The sequence below is a fragment of the Alligator mississippiensis genome, chromosome 2 (genome assembly GCF_030867095.1).
Source record: "Alligator mississippiensis isolate rAllMis1 chromosome 2, rAllMis1, whole genome shotgun sequence".
NCBI lineage: Eukaryota > Metazoa > Chordata > Crocodylia > Alligatoridae > Alligator > Alligator mississippiensis.
In genome coordinates this window covers 238074922-238095991 of record NC_081825.1, presented here as the reverse complement: position 1 = coordinate 238095991, position 21070 = coordinate 238074922, and the positions used below count along the sequence as shown (strand labels likewise).

Genomic DNA, 21070 nt, shown 5'->3' with positions numbered 1-21070 from the left:
CCAACAGAAAATGCTCCCAGGTTTCTCCTTGGTATGGCCTAGCCAAGCACAACATCTGTACAAAGCATAAATGTCTCCTTATCCTGGGGTTCTGCTCTCACTTCCCCCTGGGTTCTCTCCAGCTCCTCTTCCAGAATGCTGCCTTAGAGACTCTATCCTGTCTCTACTGCTCTGGTGAACAGGTATTCCCCCAGATCCTGATGCACACCCCTTATGTACTTATAGGCTGCCACCAAGTCACCCCTGAGCCTACGCTTCTCCTGGCTGAAGAGTCCCATGGCTCGCAGCCTCTCTTCATAAGGCCTGTTCTCTTGCCCTCTGAGCATGTGCATGGCTCTCCTCTGGCCTCTTTGAAGCTTCTCCATGTCCTTCCTGAATTGTGGAGCCCAGAATTGGATGCAGTACTCCAGCTGCAGCCTCACCAAGGCTGAGTACAGAGGGAGAATTACATCCTGGGTCTTGCTCGAGATTCATTAGTAGATGCAAGCCAAAGTTTTGTTCGCTTTGCCAGCTGTGGTATCGCATTGGTGGCTCATGTTCATCTTGTGGTCAATCATGACCCCCAAGTCTAGTTCGGTCGTGGTGCTAGCGTTGCCGAGCCTATAAGTGTGATGCGGGTTCTCCCCCACCCAGGTGGAGCACCTTGCCTTTCATTTGCATTGCATCAGGTTTTCATCTGCCTACCTTGTAAGTCTATCGAGGTTGGCCAACTTAGCTAGTCCACTTCTGACACCAGTGTCCAGATCATTTATCAAGACATTAAAGAATACAGGTCCAAGAATGGAGCTTTGGGAGACACCACTAGTCACTGAGTGCCATGTTGATTCAGTTCTGTCAACTACCATTCGCTGAGTCTGACCTTGGAGCCAGTTTCCCAGCCATCAGACTGCAGAGTAGTGAGGCCTCAGTTGCTCAATTTTTCCATAAGGACGTCATGGGACACTAGGTCAAAGGGTTTCTTAAAGTCCAAATATATTATATCAACCTCTTCCCTTTTGTCCAGGTGATACCTCACCTGGTCATAGAAGGAAATGAGATTGGTCAAGCAACAAACTCATGCTGGCTATCCATCAGAATGTTGTCTTCTGTTAGCCTGTCAAGAATGATTTCTTTGATCTTTTTTTCCAAATCTTCCCAGGGATTGATGTCAAACTGATTGGCTTGTAGTTTCCCGGGTCTTCTTTCCTCCCTTTCTTGAAGATAGGCACCACATTGGCTGTTTTCCAATCTTCACGTACTTCGCCTGAGTGCCACGAGTTCTCAAATATCCTTGCCAGTGGCTGCACTATGATGTTTGCCAGTTCCTTTGGCACTCTTGGGTGCAATCTATCCAGACCAGCTGATCTGTGGGGGTCCAGCCTCTCAGAATGCTACCCCACAAGATCAATGCCAATGGTGGGCATATGTTCATCCTCACCCTGGTCATCCTGCATCATATTAGGCAGGGTGGTCCCTTTGGGCTGGTGAAAAACCAACACAAAGTAATCATTAAGCAGATTGGCTTTTTCCTGGGTATCGGTAGTTAGCTGCCTCAACTGGTTTAGCAGGGGTCCAATGTTGCCCTTGTTTTTCTTTTGACTCCCCACATATCTGAAGAAGAACTTTTTATTGTCCTTGATTCATGTAGCCAGTTGGAGTTCAGTGCAGCCTTGGCTTTCCTAGTTCGCTCCCTATGGGTGCAGACCTTGTACAGCATACTCCTCCTTAGTGGTGTTTCCTGTTTTCCATCCTATATAAGTCTCTCTTTTTAGATGTAGGAGGTCCATGGGTTCCCTGTTGAGCCAAGGGGGTTGTTGAGCCCTTTTACCACCTTTTCTATGGGTTGAGATGGATTCCCCTTGTGCTTCTAGGATCGCTTCCTTAAGGAGCAACCACTCATCATGAACTCCCCTCCCTATGGAATTATGGTCTGTCAGGACCTAAAGAACAGGCATTCTGAACTTACAGAAGTCAGCTTTCCTAAAGTCGAGGACTACTGCATTACTGGCTGACTTGCCAGCTTTGCGATGGATAGTGAAAGTGATCAACTCATAGTCACTGTCACCCAGCTTCCTTTCGATTCTTAGGTTATTGATTAGATCATCCCCTTTGGCCAGTACCAGGTCCAGCAGCACCTTACCTCTTGTCAGCCCATAAACTTCTTGAGATAGGTAGAGCTCATTCATACATGTAAGGAAGGTTTGAGACCGATTGGATTTGGCTGAGTGCTCTTCCCATGAGATGTCCAGGTAATTGAAGTCTCCTATGATAACCATGCACTAAGACAGTGCAGCCTCGGCTGGTTCCCTGGCAAATTCTTGGTCAAGCTCTTATTCCTGATTTGGAGGTCTGCAGTAAACTCCTACCATTATATCCTCTTCACCATATTCTAACCCAAAGGGTGTCCGTCATCCACCTTGGGTGCCAATCTCATATTCCCTTCATATTCTAGCCCAAGGGGGTCTCTAGTCATCCACCTTAGGTGCCAATCTCAGCTTGTAGAGATGTGTAGCTCTCCTTCACATAGAAAGCTACACCCCCACCCCTTATTTCAGCACGATCTCTCCTGTACAAGCTATAGCCATTTATACCCTTAGTCCAGTCATAGGAGGAATCCCACCAGGTCTCCATTATCCCTATGAGATCATAGTCATTTTTGTGTAGCAGAAGGATCAGTTTCTCCTGTTTATTCCACAAACTCCTAGCATTAGTGTACAGGCAAGTAAGTAAGCCATTGGAGGCCTTAGGCTTCCTTGTACGCATGGAGAAACTCTGTTCCTAGGCTGGGGTAGGAGTGGGTTCCCTTGAGCATCCTAACCTGCTGATTTTGCAGTTGATGTTTGGTGAGCTTGCTCTGGTGGATATCTGCCTATCCCCTGGCAAGCTTAGTTTAAAGCTCGGTTGATCAGGTCAGTCATTCTGTCTGAGAAGAGCTTCTTCTCCAGTGGAATGAGGTGGAGGCTGTCTCTTCCCAACAGACCACTGCCTCTCTCTGTTTGGTCACTTGAGCTTTGATCCTCTGCCAGAAAGTTTCAAGCTTGCTCAGTTCCTGACTAAGTCTTCAGATGCTCATCCAGGATCTGGACTTGCCTCATAGCTTCCAAGTGACTCTAATCAGGTACAGCAGTGGGGTCTTCCAGATTTTTCCAGTCTTCTTCTGACTCATCACATGGTCCAGAAGTCATTGCTACTTCCACATACCACGTTCTTTGTAAGATTATAAATCACTCCCAATTTCTTACAAAGATTATGGGCCAAAACAATATTGCCACTGCCCCAACCTGTAGTTCAGCATTGCCAGAGGTGGATCCAGAGGCGGCGGGGGTGTACTGGTGCACTTGCACCCCCCGCGCCCCTTTGAGTCCCAGTCCAACCAAAGTTTAAAAGCAACCGTGTGGCAATGGCAGCAGCATATCTAGTAAGGAAGTGCCAACAGAGTCAATTGACTTCATGAGTTATAATCTACCTGATCCCATCTAAACTCTTTATTCCACAGATATTAGCAACTCCCTCCTTTTTATCCTTTGTTCTGTAAGTCTGCTGCCTGTTAGCTGCTCCTGGTAATGAAGCTCCTGTTTCACTGCCCTGGGCCCCTAGCATATTAGTATGCTTCTAGTTTATTTTTAACTGGAAAAAATGTGTGTTGTTTTATATATGATGATGCACCTCACCGTCTGCACCCCAATTTTCAAAATTCTAGATCTGCCCATGGACATGGGCTGTCAGAGAGACTCACTTTCTACCTTGGCATTAAAAGACATGCATGGGGAAACATGTTTAAAAAGAAACTTATTTTTCTAGATAAGAGTGTTTATATCTTAAAAACCACCAGGGCTTTTACTGTTACATCCCCTACCTTCATGGTTACAAAACACTGTGATTTCCTTTCTTTGTTTAGGGAGCTCTCCAGGCCACAGACTCATTTAATAGCATCTTAGGTAATTAGATTCCAAGAGAATATAGTCTCTCCTGAGGTGCCAGGGTTGCTCACACTGAAAGCACACTATCAGTCCTACCTGCCTTCCCACAGGCCAACTGCCCACAAGCTGCAGTACTAGCCAAAATCTTAATGCAGTTTCTGGGAGTCTTGGTTTGGGACTGGTCCAGAATCATTTCATGTTATATACTTTCCCCGGTTTCTCCTGATTGGAGTTCTGCTCCCTTACAGTTTTCTGGAGGGGAGACTGGTAGCCAGCTCCCCTGCTCTAACTGCCCAGGTTCTTCAGACTCCAAACAGACCTCTTATTTCTCCACCAGTTACTGACACTGATTAGAGTCATTTGACCCCAGTGAGGACCCCTGCAGGCAAAATCTATCAGGTTTGCTTCTGGAACACTAAAGTCCATTGTTTTCTCTACTCAAATTGCCTGTGCTGATAGCCACCAATGAACCACAACTCTTAGCTAGGCTTCCCATGGGACTGGTTTTACCCAAATCTGATGTTTATATCCCTCAGAAGTTAATTGCAGCCTTTTCACTTCCATAGGCAAACCAATCTGTTCACCACTCAAGGCCACACAGGATGACTGGCCACCTGGCACATTTAGCCACGTACTTAAATGTGCAAAGTGTTAAAGCTCAAACTTTGGTTGCAGTTAGGCCAACCCAGGGACATGTCAATCCAAACAGCATTCTCACCTCCCAGGACCTCTCCTGCTGTTATAAAAACTGCTTATGCTCTTGGTGATTTCCTGTCACCCCCATTCCACCACAAACCATGCCTCCTATTGTGTTTTGTTGGGTTTTCAGGAGCTATAATAGAAAATTCTGGACTTGCTCCATTATCCTTCTTGTTGTTGTCTTAGTCAAGTATAGAATACCTTCCACCCTCCCTTCAGAACAGTGGGCTCCTCTTTTTTTTTCCTTCAACAAACCCTAATTTCCCTTTCTTCCCTGTAGGGCTGTGCAAAACAGCACTGTTTCGTTTCAACTTCCGTTTAGCTGTTTTGAAGGGACAGTGTTTCATTTTGCTGTTTTGAAGCACTGTTCTGTTTTGTTTCATTAAAACTGTTTCACTGTTTCGACACTGTTTTGATGCTGTTTCGACACTTCACCCATAGGCTATAATGGGGAATCACAAAAATGCCTATAACTTTGTCAATTTTTGCCTGATTCAAATGAAAATTGCAGGTATGATAGACCATTCTGAGGGCATGAAGCATATCAAGTTTCAAGGAAGTAGGTGCAGGGTTTTTTGTGAAACTGTACCTCAAACTCTTCAAAGCACAATTAACATCATTTGCTAGCAGCGGCAGCCTGCTGTCATCCCGCGCACAGATCCAGGGGCCCACTCCCCTGGGAGGAGTCTGGCACAGCCCCACAGCCCTCCCAGAGGGTGAGGGCCCCTGGATCTGTGTGCCAGATGACAGCAGGCTGCTGCTACTGGCTGGGGCCAGCACCAGCACTGGCTTCTTCCCAGCACTCGCCATAGGCTGGACTGAGCAGACTCGGGTGCTCGCGCTGGCCCCAGCTGGCAGCAGCAACATGCTGTCATCCACATGCTCCACATCCGGTGAGTGCAGAGCTTCTAAAAAAAGCCCTGCACTCACTGGCTCCGGCAGCGGCAACTGGGGCCTTGGAGGGCTCGTTGCAGAGCGCCCCCCCCCCGCGCAGTGCGGAGCAGTGGGGGGCAGTGGGGATCACTCCCCCACACACCCGGCACCTGCACAGCAGCTGCACCATTGTGAAACCTCATTTCATTTAAAAGTGGTTTTGAAGCCTTTCATTTAATTTTGATTTTGCTGTTGCAAAGTCAAAACAGCTTCAAAACAAACCACCCATCAACATTTCACACAGCACTAATAATTATGCTACTCCATTCTTTACCACATCACAATGTCAGCTCTGCTGAAACACCTCAGTCCTAGTTAGAGACAGTCATATCAGTACCCCTGTTTCAGCTTTCTCACCTACAGGGATCTGAAACTTTTCCAACACACTTTCAGTCTGAAAACATGACACCAGGGGACTAAATTATTAGTGTAAATGTTTAAAAGTATAACTGCCACCCAAATTCATAAAGAATAGTCCATACCCATTAGACAACAGTCAGGACTCCTTGCCATCTTCCACATATCATGGAAGCAAAGTTCCCAGTTTTCTTCCTATTACCTTGTAGCCCAGGCTGTCCATCTTCTGAGCACAAGCCCAGAGCAGGACACAGATATGGAAAATGTAACCCAAGCCTTCCATCCTCATCTTGCATGTAACCCAGCTCCTCCCAGCCATGAGTGCAACACCTAATGCCCCTTTCAGCTGCAGATGGCACAATAGCAATCCACTTGCAACACACAGCACAGGCACCCTGGCCCTCCTGCTGTGCTGCCTTGCCCCAGGAGCAGAAGCAGAAGGAGGAACCAGAAGCCAGAGGAGGGAGAAGGAGCCTAAAAAACCCAACCACCACCACCTCAAGGGCAATGGGTGGAGAGGCAGCCCATGGACTGCATATTAACCCCTTGAAGGCCACAGCCCTGCTCTAGCCACACTCGACCTCTCCTCAGCTTCTTTCAGAAAGCTGGTCCATATAGTTAACATGTATGCTCTGTCTCTGGTCTCCAGATATGCCAGGGAGCTAGCTATGGTAATGTAGCATATGGCTCCATCTTCCTATCCCATTCCCCACCATTATTCTAAGATTCCTTTTATGGGGAATCTCTAATCCAAGCTGGCACTGATAGTGAATTGGGTAGGTCTGCCATATCACCCTGTAAGTATCCAGGTGAAATAACAGATTCTCAGTAGGGCTGTCAAACAGTTAAAAATCTGATCATGATTAGTTGCACAATAAAAAAAGTTAGTTGCAATTAATCGTGATTTGAATGGCACAGCTAAAAACTCAAAATTATGCAAAATTGTGCAGGCACTTTGGTTGGGGGGTGTGTGTGTGGTATGTGTGGAAATTTGTGAAGGTGTGGGGTGCTGTGGGTGAGTGGAGGGGGGGGGGTTGAAGCCCAAGAAAGGGGGTTCCGCATGTCCTGGCAAGATGTGGGGTACTGTGGATCAGGAGCAAGGGGCAACAGCAGGACTGGGGAAGCTTTGGCTTGAGAGTGAGGGGCAGATACACACCACCCAGCAGGTAAAACTGTGGAGAGGAAGGGTCATGGAGGGAGCAAAGGGGCAGGGACTCCACAATGAGGGAGTTGAGCAGGGCCAGGGCCAGAAGTTGGGATGAATGGGGCCCTGGGGCCAGGGTGAATCATGGGATGGAGCCATGGGTGGCTTGTTCAGGAGCAGGGGGGCACAGCTCCTGCTGCTGCACACATACCCAGGGGAGGCACAGGGGGCATGTGCCCCTGGATTTGTGCAAAAGGCAGAAGTGGGCTGTGGGCTCAGGGTTCTGCTCCCTGTTGCCATTGCCCTGGGAGCTGTGCGATGCCATGCTGTGCCTCCCACCTCCAGGTGGGCAGGGGACATGCAGCATAGCCAGCACACAGCTCCTGGGGCAAAACCAGCAGGGCACAGAGAGACCCAGCTCTCAGCCCACCTCCACCCAACGCACAAATCTGGGGGACACATGCCCCCTGTGCCTCCCCTGTGGGTGCATGCAGCAGCAGGAGCAGCACCCCCGCACACACACACATACCCCTGGACAAGCTGCCCACAGCTCCATCCCATGACCTGCTCCAGCCCCAGGGCCTCATTCACACCTACCTCTGCCCCATTCCCTCCCTCATTATGGGGGGCCTCAATCTGCCCCCCGCATGCCCCTTCACCCCACAGCAGGGGTTTTCAACTGGCCGGACATTTTTAGTAAGTGTACCCCCAGCAGCCGGGGGCAGGGCACATGGCCAGGCATGGAGCAGGGGGTGGGTGCATGGAGCTGGGGTACACTTACTAAAAAAGGAGCAGCGGCAGCATGGGGTGGTGGGACACAGCACTGCAGGGTGGTGGGAAACTTTCCCCCTTCTCCCCCTCCCCACCACGTCCAGCTGGCTGGGCGGTGCCTGTGCAACCTGCAGAGGGGCATCACTACCCTCGCCCACCCCCAGCCCTGCTCCTGGGAGGTAGCGGTTCTCCATCCCTGCCCACCCACACATACTCCCTAGGGCCCTCCCAAGTACCCCCAGAGGTACACATAACCTGATTGACAACCCCTGCATTAGAGTATAAGTAAGGAATTCTAGTGGGTCTGTACAATGCCTTAGGAGGAAATGTCCTTACATTGCTGCTGTAGATTGATTAATCTCCAAAATATTTTTATACTGATTGTAGGATACCTATGGTTTGACTCACGTGTTCTGCAATGTGAACTCCACCTCCAGTTCCTCATGTGACTGAAAAGGAAAAAAATGGCATAAGACATTGGACAGATCTATTTCCTGACCATAAATCAAACAGGGAAATGCTTTAAAATAGTACCCAAAGGAAATTGTGCCTAATTAAGAGATTGAATTCCTAACCCGAGTTGCTAATTGTGACCAACTATGAGGGAATTTTTTTGTTATAATGCTGGTTTAAATGTGTTCATGTTGAAATGATGAAGCATGCCTCAGTTTCCTTGACTAGCATGTAAACAGGACAAGAAGTAGTTAACTGTGTTTGGAACCAGAGCTGTGGAGATTTGCCTGAATGCCCTGTTAGGGGTAGTGGGCCACCAATCAACAAAAACACTAATTAGCCTATGCTGACAGTGGAGTGGACTCCGAACAAACATCTGAAGAAACTCCCTTCTGTTTCTGGAGTCAAGGAAGGCCTTGAAAGGAGGATAGTACACTTGAGAGAAGGCCCTGGGAGGTATCCAGAGCAGTAGCTGTCCCAGGTGCCCACTTTGGGGGGGGGAGGAGGGTGACTGGGGAAAGGCATAAAAATAGCAGCTTCTACCAGTGGCAGCACACAGCTGCCCTCTTACACCTCTGGCCCAGAGATAAGGGGAAGAGAGAGATGGCAAGATGAGAGCAATCAGAGATTAGAGAGGGAACAACTGGGGCTGTTTTTCTCAACACGCACAGCTTGGGCTTTGACGCTGAATTTCTATTTCTTGTATTGCTATTGCCTAATAGTAGCTGTTTTGTTTTAAGAAGAGATGACTATTTTGCAACTTTGGGTGCCCCCGTCCATTCAAAAAGGTTCATTAAAAAAGCTAAACTAAAATGTAGCTCTCAGAGTGGGCCAGCGACCAAAAGGTCTTGGAATCCAGGGAGCTGGAGTTTCATCCGCTCTAGAAGCTACATTCTTTAGAGGCTGGCTTCAGGCATACTAGAAAACATTATACAAGGCTAGGGATCCCAAGTAAGTGTTTGCCTAGAGAATCTGTGACACTTATTATCAACATTTATTTGCCATTACTTCTTCAAGCATCCACAGCTGGGATTCGACTATCCTGTTTAGGCTGCTCGTGGTTGAAAAGTGAACTCCTAGTGCAAAAGCACTAATTTTTAAATCAGTGAAATCCAAACTGATTGAGAAATCAGGCAAATAAACTGATAGGAATACTCTAAAAAAGCTTATTGATTATGACAGTCTCCATCAGGTTTAGATCTGGCAAACCAGCAGAGAGGTTTTCAAAGAACAAGTATGACCAAGTGTGTCAACCCATCTACAGTTTCAACTGGCCAAGAGTGCTGACATTTTAATCAAGGTCTTCATTACAAATATGGCAGAATGAAAATTCAACAGGGTTTTTCATTAATCATCTGAAGAATGTTGTTATCTCAGTGGAAGGCAATCCTAATACATAGGAAAGAACAACAAAATAAAAGTACAAGAAACTATTTAGGAAGCAAATCCAAACAAGAGTTTCTGTCTTCTCTCTAAATGTATTGCTCACCTCTGGATTCATTTGGAAGGTCACACGAGCAGTAGGTCCAACACTGAGTTTGCTTATGTCAAAGAGAACTGTACAGAGTTCATCATCTTTGGTGACTGTATCCTCATCACAAACTTTGAGCTCCAACATATTCTGGAAATTAAAGCAATGGATTTAATAAACACCATATTTTGTACTTCAAAGTGTCCATGAAGGAGGAAATCTTTAAGATTAAGTACATTTAGTATGTGCATGTAGGGAAAGGAAGTAATGGGAGGAACAAGGATATAGGAGAGAAAGAAGGGTGAATAATTAGCTTACCTACTCTGCACTGAAGAAATGCATTCTAATACAGGTTTTTACCCAGGCATGAACAAGGGCATGATTCTAGGCCCAAGTAAGTCCTGGTTTACTTCATTGTGGAAGCAAAATTATGCACTCAGTTTATAAGCATCAGAATCGTATACTGAGCCCTGAGTGAGTCATCTCCAGGATCCAACAACAAATGCAGTTCTGAAGACTATAACCACTGCAGCATTTACAAAGCAGAAAATGCCTCATGTAACTGGACTTTTGACAACCTCAAGCATTAGAGATCAAAATCGACCCTTTGAACTATACTTAAAAGAGACAGGCAATCAGTGTGACACGGGAACCAAAACAGTCCACAAAACTGCTATATGTTTAGGGACTCAACCTTTACCTAAAAACAAGGGGAAAAATTAATCAGAATGTTAGTGGAAGAATATTTTTTGACTAAAAATATGGAGGTTAACTAATAATTCTGATGAAAAAAAAATCTTATTTGGTTAGAAAAGAGAGAATTGGAAGATGTTCCATTAAGATAATAAGGGACTTAATTATTGTTGCCATAGGCAACTGGTGGGGGGGGGCACATGCCTCCCCTGACAGGACTGTCCCCACTGCCAAGGCCACTGGCAGCTTCTGCAGGTGTTCGCCAGCCCCATCCCCACCACTGACACCAGCTTCTGCGAGTGCTCACCAGCCCTGTCCCCAACACCGATGCCGACACCAGCTTATGTGGGTACTCTCCCAGACTCAAGAGGTACCATTCGCCCATGATTGTTGTTACATAGAAAGCACTGAGATACTATGAAGATGAGTGGAATTAGAAATGTGCTAGCTATAATTATTTGCTGTATTTGCTCAGTGTCTTGGGAAAAGGGCGGAACACATTATTTGTTGCATCTTCCACCAACAATACATGGACAGACATTTAATATCTGGAGATTACAGAAGGTAAAGCTACATGGCAACTACATGCATTTACTGATATGTGGTTTATATTTTAATCTCTCTCTCCATGTGAGTGTGTGTATACACACATAGAAATACATAATAGAGGGGTAGAATATAATGGGATGTGTTGTTATGAGTTCAGAATAATTGCAATGTACATGATTTGAGCGCCATACATGAATTATGCAAGTTATCCCAAACAAATGACGTTAAAACCCTTCTAACACACTGCACAGTCATGAATTCTGCATGCAACAGTACATCAAACATGTCTTAGTGTAATTTACAGTTTTAAAAAGAACACTGAGATAATCTTTCATATCTTGTAAGTGCAAATGCCCCAGCTGACAGAAGTCAACAATCAGATATATAGTGCACCAAGGAAGACACAGAAATTACCTAAAACAGTATGCCTCTGTCTAAAGTGTCTCAGTTTTGAAATATGCTATCTTGGAACTTTTTAGGATATCTTGTCATGTGAAAACTAAATTAATTCAGGCTTAGTTAAGATTTGCATGACCTATCAGGGCATCTTCAGGTTCTTTTCATAAGTGAGACACTCTCATTTACATTACCTTGACACGACGGTCAATCCTGTAGCAGAAGGCTTCATTCCAGACTGGGTTTTTGGAATTCCTGATGGTTTTGGTGCGGATCTTCTCAGGTGAGGCAGTTGGCAGCCACAGAGTCACATAGCAATCAGATTCACTTACTGTACAAAAATAGATAAATCATAAGTAATAGTTTATCCAGCAGTCAGTATTGATGAAAGAATTAATGCATAAGTCATTTAAACTGAGTGAAGATAGAAAGAATATGGTAGCTGTTTGTTCCCACTTTTTCTCAAAGGGAAACATGCAGCCCAGGAGGAGAAAAAGTAGGTAGTTTAATAAAACACTCACTAAAAGAAAAAACAGCTTTGACAGACATCTTCCACCCCATTTCCACTTCTATATGATACAACATCTTTTTTAAACTAGTGTTAGTACAGTAAAAAAGTTGTACACAACATACACACATCTATATGTAGGGGACCTCCAGATCGGTAGCCATTTGGGAGACAGTGATCACCTAATAATAGAATTCAACATAAGACGTCAAGTGGGTAAGGTAACTAGTAGGGTGAAAGTGCTAGACTTTAGGAAAGCTGATCTCAATGCACTCAGGCAATTAGTCAAGGACACACTGCAGAGTAGGAGTTTTGAAGGGATGGGAGCCCAAGGGTGGCTGTGCCTTAAGGAAACGATCCTTCGGGCACAAAGCAAGACGATCCCCGAGCGAGGCAAAAGAGGGAAAGGGGCCAGGAGGCTTCCCTGGCTGACCAGAGAAATCCAGGGGAGCCTAAGGGCCAAAAGGGGAGCACATAAAAAGTGGAAACAAGGTGAGATCACTAAAGATGAATATACCTCCTCTGCTCGTGCTTGTAGGGAGGCAGTTAGACGGGCCAAAGCTACCATGGAGCTGAGGATGGCAACCCAAGTAAAAGACAAGAAATTGTTTTTTAGATATATAGGGAGTAAAAGGAAGGCCCAGGGAGGAATAGGACCCCTGCTAAATGGGCAGAAACAATTGGTGACAGACAGGGGGGACAAGGCTGAACTCCTCAACGAGTTCTTTGCCTCAGTGTTCCTAAGTGAGGGGCACGACAAGTCTCTCACTGGGGTTGCAGAGAGGCAGCAGCAGGGTGCCAGACTTCCATGCGCAGACCCTGAGATGGTGCAGAGTCACTTGGAAGAACTGGACGCCTTTAAATCGGCAGGCCCGGATGGGCTCCATCCGAGGGTGCTGAAGGCACTGGCCGACATCATTGCAGAGCCACTGGCGGGAATATTCGAACGCTTGTGGAGCACGGGCCAAGTCCCGGAGGACTGGAAAAGGGCTAACGTGGTCCCCATTTTCCACGGAGGAAGGAGGACCCGGGCAACTGTAGACCAGTCAGTCTCAACTCCATCCTTGGTAAAGTCTTTGAAAAAATTATCAAGGCTCACATTTGTGAGAGCCCAGCAGGGCAAATTATGCTGAGGGGAAACCAGCACGGGTTTGTGGCGGGCAGATCGTGCCTGACCAATCTAGTCTCTTTGTATGACCAGGTTACGAAACGCCTGAACACAGGCGGAGGGGTGGATGTCGTATACTTAGACTTCAGGAAGGCCTTCGATACGGTATCCCACCCCATACTGGTGAACAAGTTAAGAGTCTGTGACTTGGATGACTACACAGTCCGGTGGGTGGTGAATTGGCTAGAGGGCCGCACCCAGAGAGTCGTGGTAGATGGGTCGGTTTCGACCTGGAAGGATGTGGGCAGTGGGGTCCCGCAGGGCTCGGTCCTTGGACTGATACTCTTTAATGTCTTCATCAGTAACTTGGATGAGGGAGTCAAATGTACTCTGTCCAAGTTTGCAGATGACACAAAGTTATGGGGAGAAGTGGACACGCCGGAGGGCAGGGAACAGCTGCAGGCAGACCTGGATAGGTTGGACAAGTGGGCAGAAAACAACAGGATGCAGTTCAACAAGGAGAACAAGGAGAAATGCAAAGTGCTGCACCTAGGGAGGAAAAATGTCCAGCACACCTACAGCCTAGGGAATGACCTGCTGGGTGGCACAGAGGTGGAAAGGGATCTTGGAGTCCTAGTGGACTCCAAGATGAACATGAGTCGGCAGTGTGACGAAGCCATCAAAAAAGCCAATGGCACTTTATCGTGCATCAGCAGATGCATGACGAATAGGTCCAAGGAGGTGATACTTCCCCTCTATCAGCCGCTGGTCAGACCGCAGTTGGAGTACTGCGTGCAATTCTGGGTGCCACACTTCAAGAAGGATGCAGATAACCTGGAGAGGGTCCAGAGAAGGACAACTCATATGGTCAAGGGCCTGCAGACCAAGCCCTACGAGGAGAGACTAGACCTTTTCAGCCTCCGCAAGAGAAGGTTGAGAGGCGACCTTGTGGCTGCCTTTAAGTTCATCACGGGGGCACAGAAGGGAATTGGTGAGTATTTATTCACCAAGGCGCCCCCGGGGGTTACAAGAAATAATGGCCACAAGCTAGCAGAGAGCAGATTTAGATTGGACATTAGGAAGAACTTCTTCACAGTTCGAGTGGCCAAGGTCTGGAACGGGCTCCCAAGGGAGGTGGTGCTCTCCCCTACCCTGGGGGTCTTCAAGAGGAGGTTAGATAAGTATCTAGCTGGGGTCATCTAGACCCAGCACTCTTTCCTGCTTATGAAGGGAGTTGGACTCAATGATCTATTGAGGTCCCTTCCGACCCTAACATCTATGAATCTATGAATATGTACATAAAGAAATATCTATACCTATATCAGTGATTTGCAAGCTGTTTAGGATCAAGGCACACCTTGTTAAACTTAAGGCACCACTAGGAAAACACCAGCTCTATGTTTTCACTCATTTTGTGACTACAGAAAAATAGCATAGCAATTTTTGTGTTGCAAAGCACTCAGACTACAACTGAACAGAATGGTTTTAACACTGTGGATTCCCATCTGAAATCTCTGGGTTTGTCTTGTAAATTGTGTTGACACACCTAACTGTTAATATTGTGTGGCACCCCAAGACAACCTTAAAAGGATTTCAAGGCACCCTGGTTGAAAAATTACTGATCTATATCTATATCCCTATATGCATAGCTATACACACACACAAACACACGTCTAAACCAATATGTTGGGCATGTTAAAACTGTGCTATACTGACATACCCCTCAAACAAAACCACAGAAACAAGGAAACAAAATGTTATGGCACATAAATGTACATTCACACTACTTTTCTACCCAGAGGCACATAGCTCAGCACTACAGCCACCTCTCAAGAGCACAGTACTACATCAGAACCTTAACTCTGCCCCATAGGGATGCCAGACTTGTACTACTCTTCCTTAAATTCAGCATGAGTGCTGACTGAAAAAAAATCATTACATTTTTTAAAATTTAAAAATGCCATTTAAAACCAAACTTTCAGCAGTAAAATATTTATAAGAACAGTTTTCATAAACGAAAATGTGTCAATTTTCAAGCAAAATCAAACAATAAGAATATGTGACAGCAATTAAAAATGTTTTATCCTCAACAAAAAATGTTTTTGGAAACTAAATCCATTTCTTTACCACTCAAACAACATATTTGTGCAAGGGGTTTCCATCCAACTATCCTTTCTGAACAAATGTCTGGAAGACCTGACACTTGGGGAAACAGTAACTCCTCCCAACTCGTATTCTGGGAGAAACCTGCAAGATATCTTCAGGGAATCAAAATTATGGGTCAGTGATCAACCTTGTCTGGAGATGTCAGGTGCACAAGATTCTCACTCACAGGGTTATCTATTAGTCACTTTTCCCTCTTCCACCTTAACAACACTTTACTCACTCATCTCGATCTCAACAAAAGACCACATAAAATAGAAGAGGTGAGGGTACTGGGCCTTTGACAAAATCCTTATTTTATGTTCAAGACTTGTCATATATTTTGTTATATGGCATTGAATATAGTTGTATTTGTGCCAGAGATCAGAGTCTTTTACAAAGTGCTAAGAACGTAGACTATTCCTCCTGCACCATCTCTCCAGAGCCAGACATTTATCTTGCTGTTAATAAGATCAGTGCAGACTGGCATCAGTTGCAAAGTCCAAGTCTTCATGACCTTCACTCCATCCAAAAGTCACCGGAGCCATCCATGCTCCTCATAATCATTTTGCACATGCACAAGTTTATCCGTGTGCATGTTGGAATGATTAATGGTGATCAGTGCTAAATCAAATTCCATTATCAAAGCAGTTGACAAATATTACTGAAGCAAGCTGTGAAGTAAGCAGATGAGTATTTACAGCTGGTTAAATTGAAAAATACAACTTGAGTGACTTGCTTAACAAGTTTAATGGCTTGGCTAAATCAGTAGCAGAGTCAGAATCAGGAATGTCAGCTGTGTCCCAATCCAGACTCCCAACGCTATGTCTAATTCATCAGATCAAACTGCCTGGAAATAAGAAATATTTTTAGGAAAAGCAGAATGGCAGCTCTGAGAATATAGTATTTATATATAATTTATTATGTTATATATTATATGTAAAATAAAATATATAAATATATTATTTATCAAATATATATTTATTTTAAATATATATTTTCTTTTGTTTCTTATAAGAGTAGGAATCAAAGCCAGAAAGATAAGGGACAAACGCCAAAAATAAATCTGTCCACACCTCTCCCCCTCTGCCATAAAGCAAAATATAGGAAATGAAGACTGTCAGTACAAGAAAGCGCAAAAGACACTGAAAAGGGAAATAACAAGACTTCATTTAAGTATCAAAACAGCTAAAGCAGAGAACTATAATATGAACATTAATCTTTAATGTCAATGATTTAGTGAGGGATGTTGAATTAAAGTTGATATTATTGGTAATATTTCCCCACCCCTCTTCCTCAACTAAAATGTTGAGGTTTTGGTGAAAAATTGAAAGCTAAAGTATTTGAATTCTGAAGTTTCATCAGAGAGTTATATTTCATTCATGGGAGTTATATTTTCACTACATTATGTTTCTGTTCTGCATTAGCTAAGTATTCAGTTTTTCACCAAAAAATACAGTTTTCCATAGAAAGGAGATGTATTTTAATTTTATTTTCACAAAAACCTAAGTTTCTGTCAAAAAATATTTGGCCATCACCACTACTGCCTTGTGCCCAGGGCCAAATCTAGCTAAGGGGCACCATGGTCCAGACCCAGCCCAGGGCCCCAGGTAAATTTGACACCCCTGCAGTAGGTGAACACCTTTGCAAATAAATAAGATGCCTTTAAAACCAGATAATGGTATGCGGCAGAGCCCCACTACCCGTGCCACATTGCAAGGCAAGCAGGAGCAAGAAGCACAGAAAGTCTCATAGCTGTAGGAGCTATAAGTTATTTTATAGTAATAATCTTGAAATGATCTAACAAACTTCTGGAAGTATCAACCACTGTATTGACCCATCTAGCACATGCAAAATATAACTTCAGAAACATCTTTTTCATACCATGGTGAAACGGGAAGCCAGGGATTCCTTGTTTCTATTGAGAAGGAGCTAGCAGTGAAGAGAACCCCAGGAGGCTAGGCTGCTTGCTAAAATAGCAGAAGGACAGGCGACCTGACCACCTTAGGCTGGGGCAATGCTAATGGCACTGAAATAGTTTAACAGGCCAGAAACTACTTGGTACAGCAGTCTGACTGTTCCAAAACTTGCTGTACCATAGTAGTACCAGGGAGCAGAGCATTGGCTCCAATCCCAGGAGCTGGAAGCCATTGTGAGACAACTAGCCTGTTAGCCTAAAGAGAAGCATCTGTAGTGGCCAGGAGGTCATAAGACCAGGGGTGCAGAGCCTCAACTACATATAAATTCACAGTTTGAGTCCAGAGCAGGGGCTGTCTTTCAGGCTGCCAGGGAAGCAGCTTCCATACTACGATGGCTGAGGCTGAAGGGCTGAGAGAGATGCCCCTCTGGGCCGATTACCAGTAAAGAACTGAGAGTTGCCTACGAGTGGGACTTTCTTATGCAGCCAGAGTCCTTGATTTTATTCATGGCCTGAGAGCTGACTTTTCTGTTACCGTTATAACTGGAGGACTGGGATTGGGACTGATAGGAGAGATGGAGGTCCCCTAGGTGCCTGAGGGATGAATGAGGATAACAAACCCTGCCAGGGGCTGGGCTCAAAACTTAGAAAGATCACAGCTGAGGAAGGATGCAGCCTAAGGACAAAAGCAAGCCGGAGGCCCTGAGCGGTGCAGCTGGGGCCCTAGAAGGGAGTTATCAGGGCCCTGGGGGCAAGACTAAACCCTTGAACAGAGAAGAGGGATCCCAGAAAGGATGAGACCAGAGCTTCGAAGGGCAAGAGACATGCCCTTAGAGGGGAAGCCAGACCCAGAAGGGGACAGACCCAAGCCCTTGGAGATGAGACCAGAAGCTAGACGAGACAAGATACTGGCCTGGGGCCACAGGATCCTCCCCCAGGATGATGAACGGTTAACACCTGTGAGGCACTGGTGTGGCTAGAGGGCAGGCAGAGGCCATGGGTACCCATAAGGCACTAAGCTACCAGAGCCACTGTGAGGATGAGAAGGCGGCCAGACCAGTGATCTCCCTGGATGTGAGGCAGCCACCCAACTCTTTTTTTCCTAAAGTAACATCAGAAGCATGCCAGGTTAGGACAATGGAGAGACTCCAAACCCAGAGAGGAAGAAACTGAGAAGCCACCAGGGCAAGATCCAGCCAGCCCTGGGCATGAGTCTTGCTATACATGGCCATTCATAATGGCTTAAATTTCAACGTGTAAGATATATTGACATATCAATAAGGCCTATCTACAAATATAGACTGAAGTACTAAATATTGACTGATGCACAATCTGAATCTGAGCCTGTTAACCAAATTATTTTGAGTCACGTTCAGCAGGTTCTGTAATAACATAATGTTTTCTTTCTTGTGTCTTTGACTTTGGGGTTTTGCTTTTCTTCTGCTTGGCATTTTTTTCTTTTTCTTCTACTATTGATTTAGCTCCCTTCTCTTCCTGGATTTCTACATTCCCTGGCTCAGAAGATTAATCATTCTGAATTTCACAACCATCTGTTGCATTACTACTTTTGCATTACCTTTGCCAATGGTGTCACCCCAGGTGTCAGTGCACTCTGGGCCTTGGGCCACGTGACACCTGGATCTATGGAAAGGAATCGCGTGCTTCCAGACATGAGCAACAGCCAAATGCAAGCTCTCAAGTGAGATGAACATTTTAAAATTTAGCGTAGAGCAAAGTTGTTTTCAAGTTTGTATCCAGCCATTACACTCATTTTGCTTTTCATTTACAACTGTCATGTCGTTGTGTTTTCCAGAATGAACATACTGCTAAATCCATCATTTCAGGAAGTTGCTCCTAATGTTAAATACATCCCTCAATTCTTCCCTGTTGTGCACACACCCTTCTGAGCTGAAATTAGGTCTGATATCATCAGTATGTGAAAGAAAAGCTAGTACAGTAAGGTTTCTTTTTTAATCCTAATAATTACTGAATCATGTAACCCTGTTAACGTCTTTGTGGGCTGCTTCAAAGTAAAACAATTTGCCGCTTTAAGATGAAGAATAAAATGCATCTTTTTATACCACAAGAAAAACGTATTTTGGCAAGTTTACAACAATGAAATATGGCTGCATATGTGCAGGCTAATTAAAATAATACTCTTTTAAATATAATTATTAAAAATAAAACGTGTAAGTAATGTTTAAGAAATGTAGAAATACTCACACAAGTCTGCCTTCCGGAGATTTCTCACTCTTACTACTTTTACAGTGAGCAAGTTGTAAGGAGATATTTCCCTCTGAAGAACAACAACAAACAAGAGACATGGATGAGGATTAAAATATGAGTCTTTAGATCCATATAAAGGTTTAATTGGCCTGAGTTTGCAGTGACCACAGTAATTACAAAAGGCAATGGCTTCTGTGACTTATTGATATTCAGGTCATATGAACAAGGACTAATTCAACTTGTTTATCTTACTATTTGTGTGTCTGTACGTGATATATATTTTACAGGAAAAATGTTTTAGACGTTTACTAGAGAATGTTAAATGTTCTAACTGGTGTTTCTTTACATTCCCTTAGACCTAAAAAAATAGGTCTGACCTTGAGGTGTTTGTACAGTGCTCAAAAACAATGAGGTCTTAACCTACCTGGAATTTTGGACACTTACCCAATTTACATAATGGGGCAGATCCCAACCCCCAGCTTCATTGCTGGAGAGGAAGGATTGTCTTCTGGAGAGATGTCTCCTAGAATGGGTGTCACTGGAGTTGTGTTACTCTTCCTCTGGTCATAGAGTGCAAGATAGGGCATGAAGGGCGGAGCCAAAGTACAACCACCCTAGCAATACTCAATTAGCAGAATGGCTGCTAGGAAACAACTCAAGCTGTTTAAGTTAAAGCATCCCATTGGCACCACTCAGTATTTTAGCACCACAGCTCCTAAGCCTGTCCAAACTCCAAGTTTTAATGGCAAGCAAGAGCAAAATAACATTAAGTGGATTCCACAAATTGTACCAGACCAACTGCAGCACAATTGATTGCACCTGTTTTGCTATATCCAAGACCTCTATGGCCACAGAATAGGAAGCAAGATTTGGACACAGAGAGAAAATGTTCACCCTTTTGTAAGTAAATTACAAAGTCATTAAAATAAATGAACTGACTTAGCACTCTGTGCAATGCAGGGTTCAAATTCCAGGACTTTTTCTGCATTTTGCATTATTCAGTATTGGATAAAACAGAAAGAGAGGATCTATGTGACACACTCATCCTCAGCATTTCGGTACTGAATATTTAGTGTGGCTGCATGCTGAGCGTGCTGATTTAAGAAGATCCCATCTCACTGTGCTGACTGCTCTGTATCCGTCTCAGGTGCCTGCCTCTCTCCATGTCCTGTACGGGAGGTGCAGGCACCTTACACATTAATAATGGGAAGCATAACAAAGAAAGCACCCAGTGATTCCCTAAATGCAGGCTGAATTTGCAGGGCTAGCAGTTAAAATACGTACATTTTCACTTGTATCCAGAGTAAATCTTACTAGGTTTAAGACAAAGAAAATAAGCAGCTCTGCAGTATGGTTTTTATAGAGTCACACTTGAGAGAAATCTTTATTTTTCTCTGGTACATCACTTCAAACACAAGAGGCAAAGCATAACAATGATTCCAGGCCACCCTCGCTGTCATCAGATGGGACCACTAGCAACAAGAAATTCGTGAGGCAAGAACCAAACACCTGCTCATCTTGATGAGTTATAAATAAATCCCAAGGGCTGAGAAGCTTTCCACTGCCATCTCACAGAAACAGACTCCCCCTGTGTGCCATCACCAGGGACCAGAGTGACCATGCCATAAAAACTATTCTTGCAAAGACAGGTCATTTGTAGCACGTAGTAAAAGAATCACAAGTAATGCCGTGCTCCTTCAAAACACCCTCAGATATACCTGTGCTGCCATATCTTTGTTTCTGCCTTAGCTGGCTCTGTAACTTTTTCTGTGTAGTTGCCCTGTACCAATCCCTAATCATTCA

General features: G+C 44.8%; 1 protein-coding gene across 3 annotated transcripts in view; it reads right to left on the bottom strand.

The window, feature by feature from the left end:
• The window catches only part of LOC102572385 (cytosolic phospholipase A2 epsilon), an 89893-nt gene that overhangs the window by 58013 nt on the left and 10810 nt on the right, over nucleotides 1-21070 (bottom strand). For all 3 annotated transcript variants that reach the window (XM_059722956.1, XM_059722957.1, XM_006263375.4), the window contains 4 exons: nucleotides 19265-19337; nucleotides 11560-11696; nucleotides 9746-9877; nucleotides 8212-8252 (listed from right to left, as the gene is read on the bottom strand). In XM_059722956.1, the coding sequence (XP_059578939.1) occupies nucleotides 8212-8252; nucleotides 9746-9877; nucleotides 11560-11696; nucleotides 19265-19337 (383 nt within the window). The remainder of the gene's footprint in view (nucleotides 1-8211; nucleotides 8253-9745; nucleotides 9878-11559; nucleotides 11697-19264; nucleotides 19338-21070) is intronic.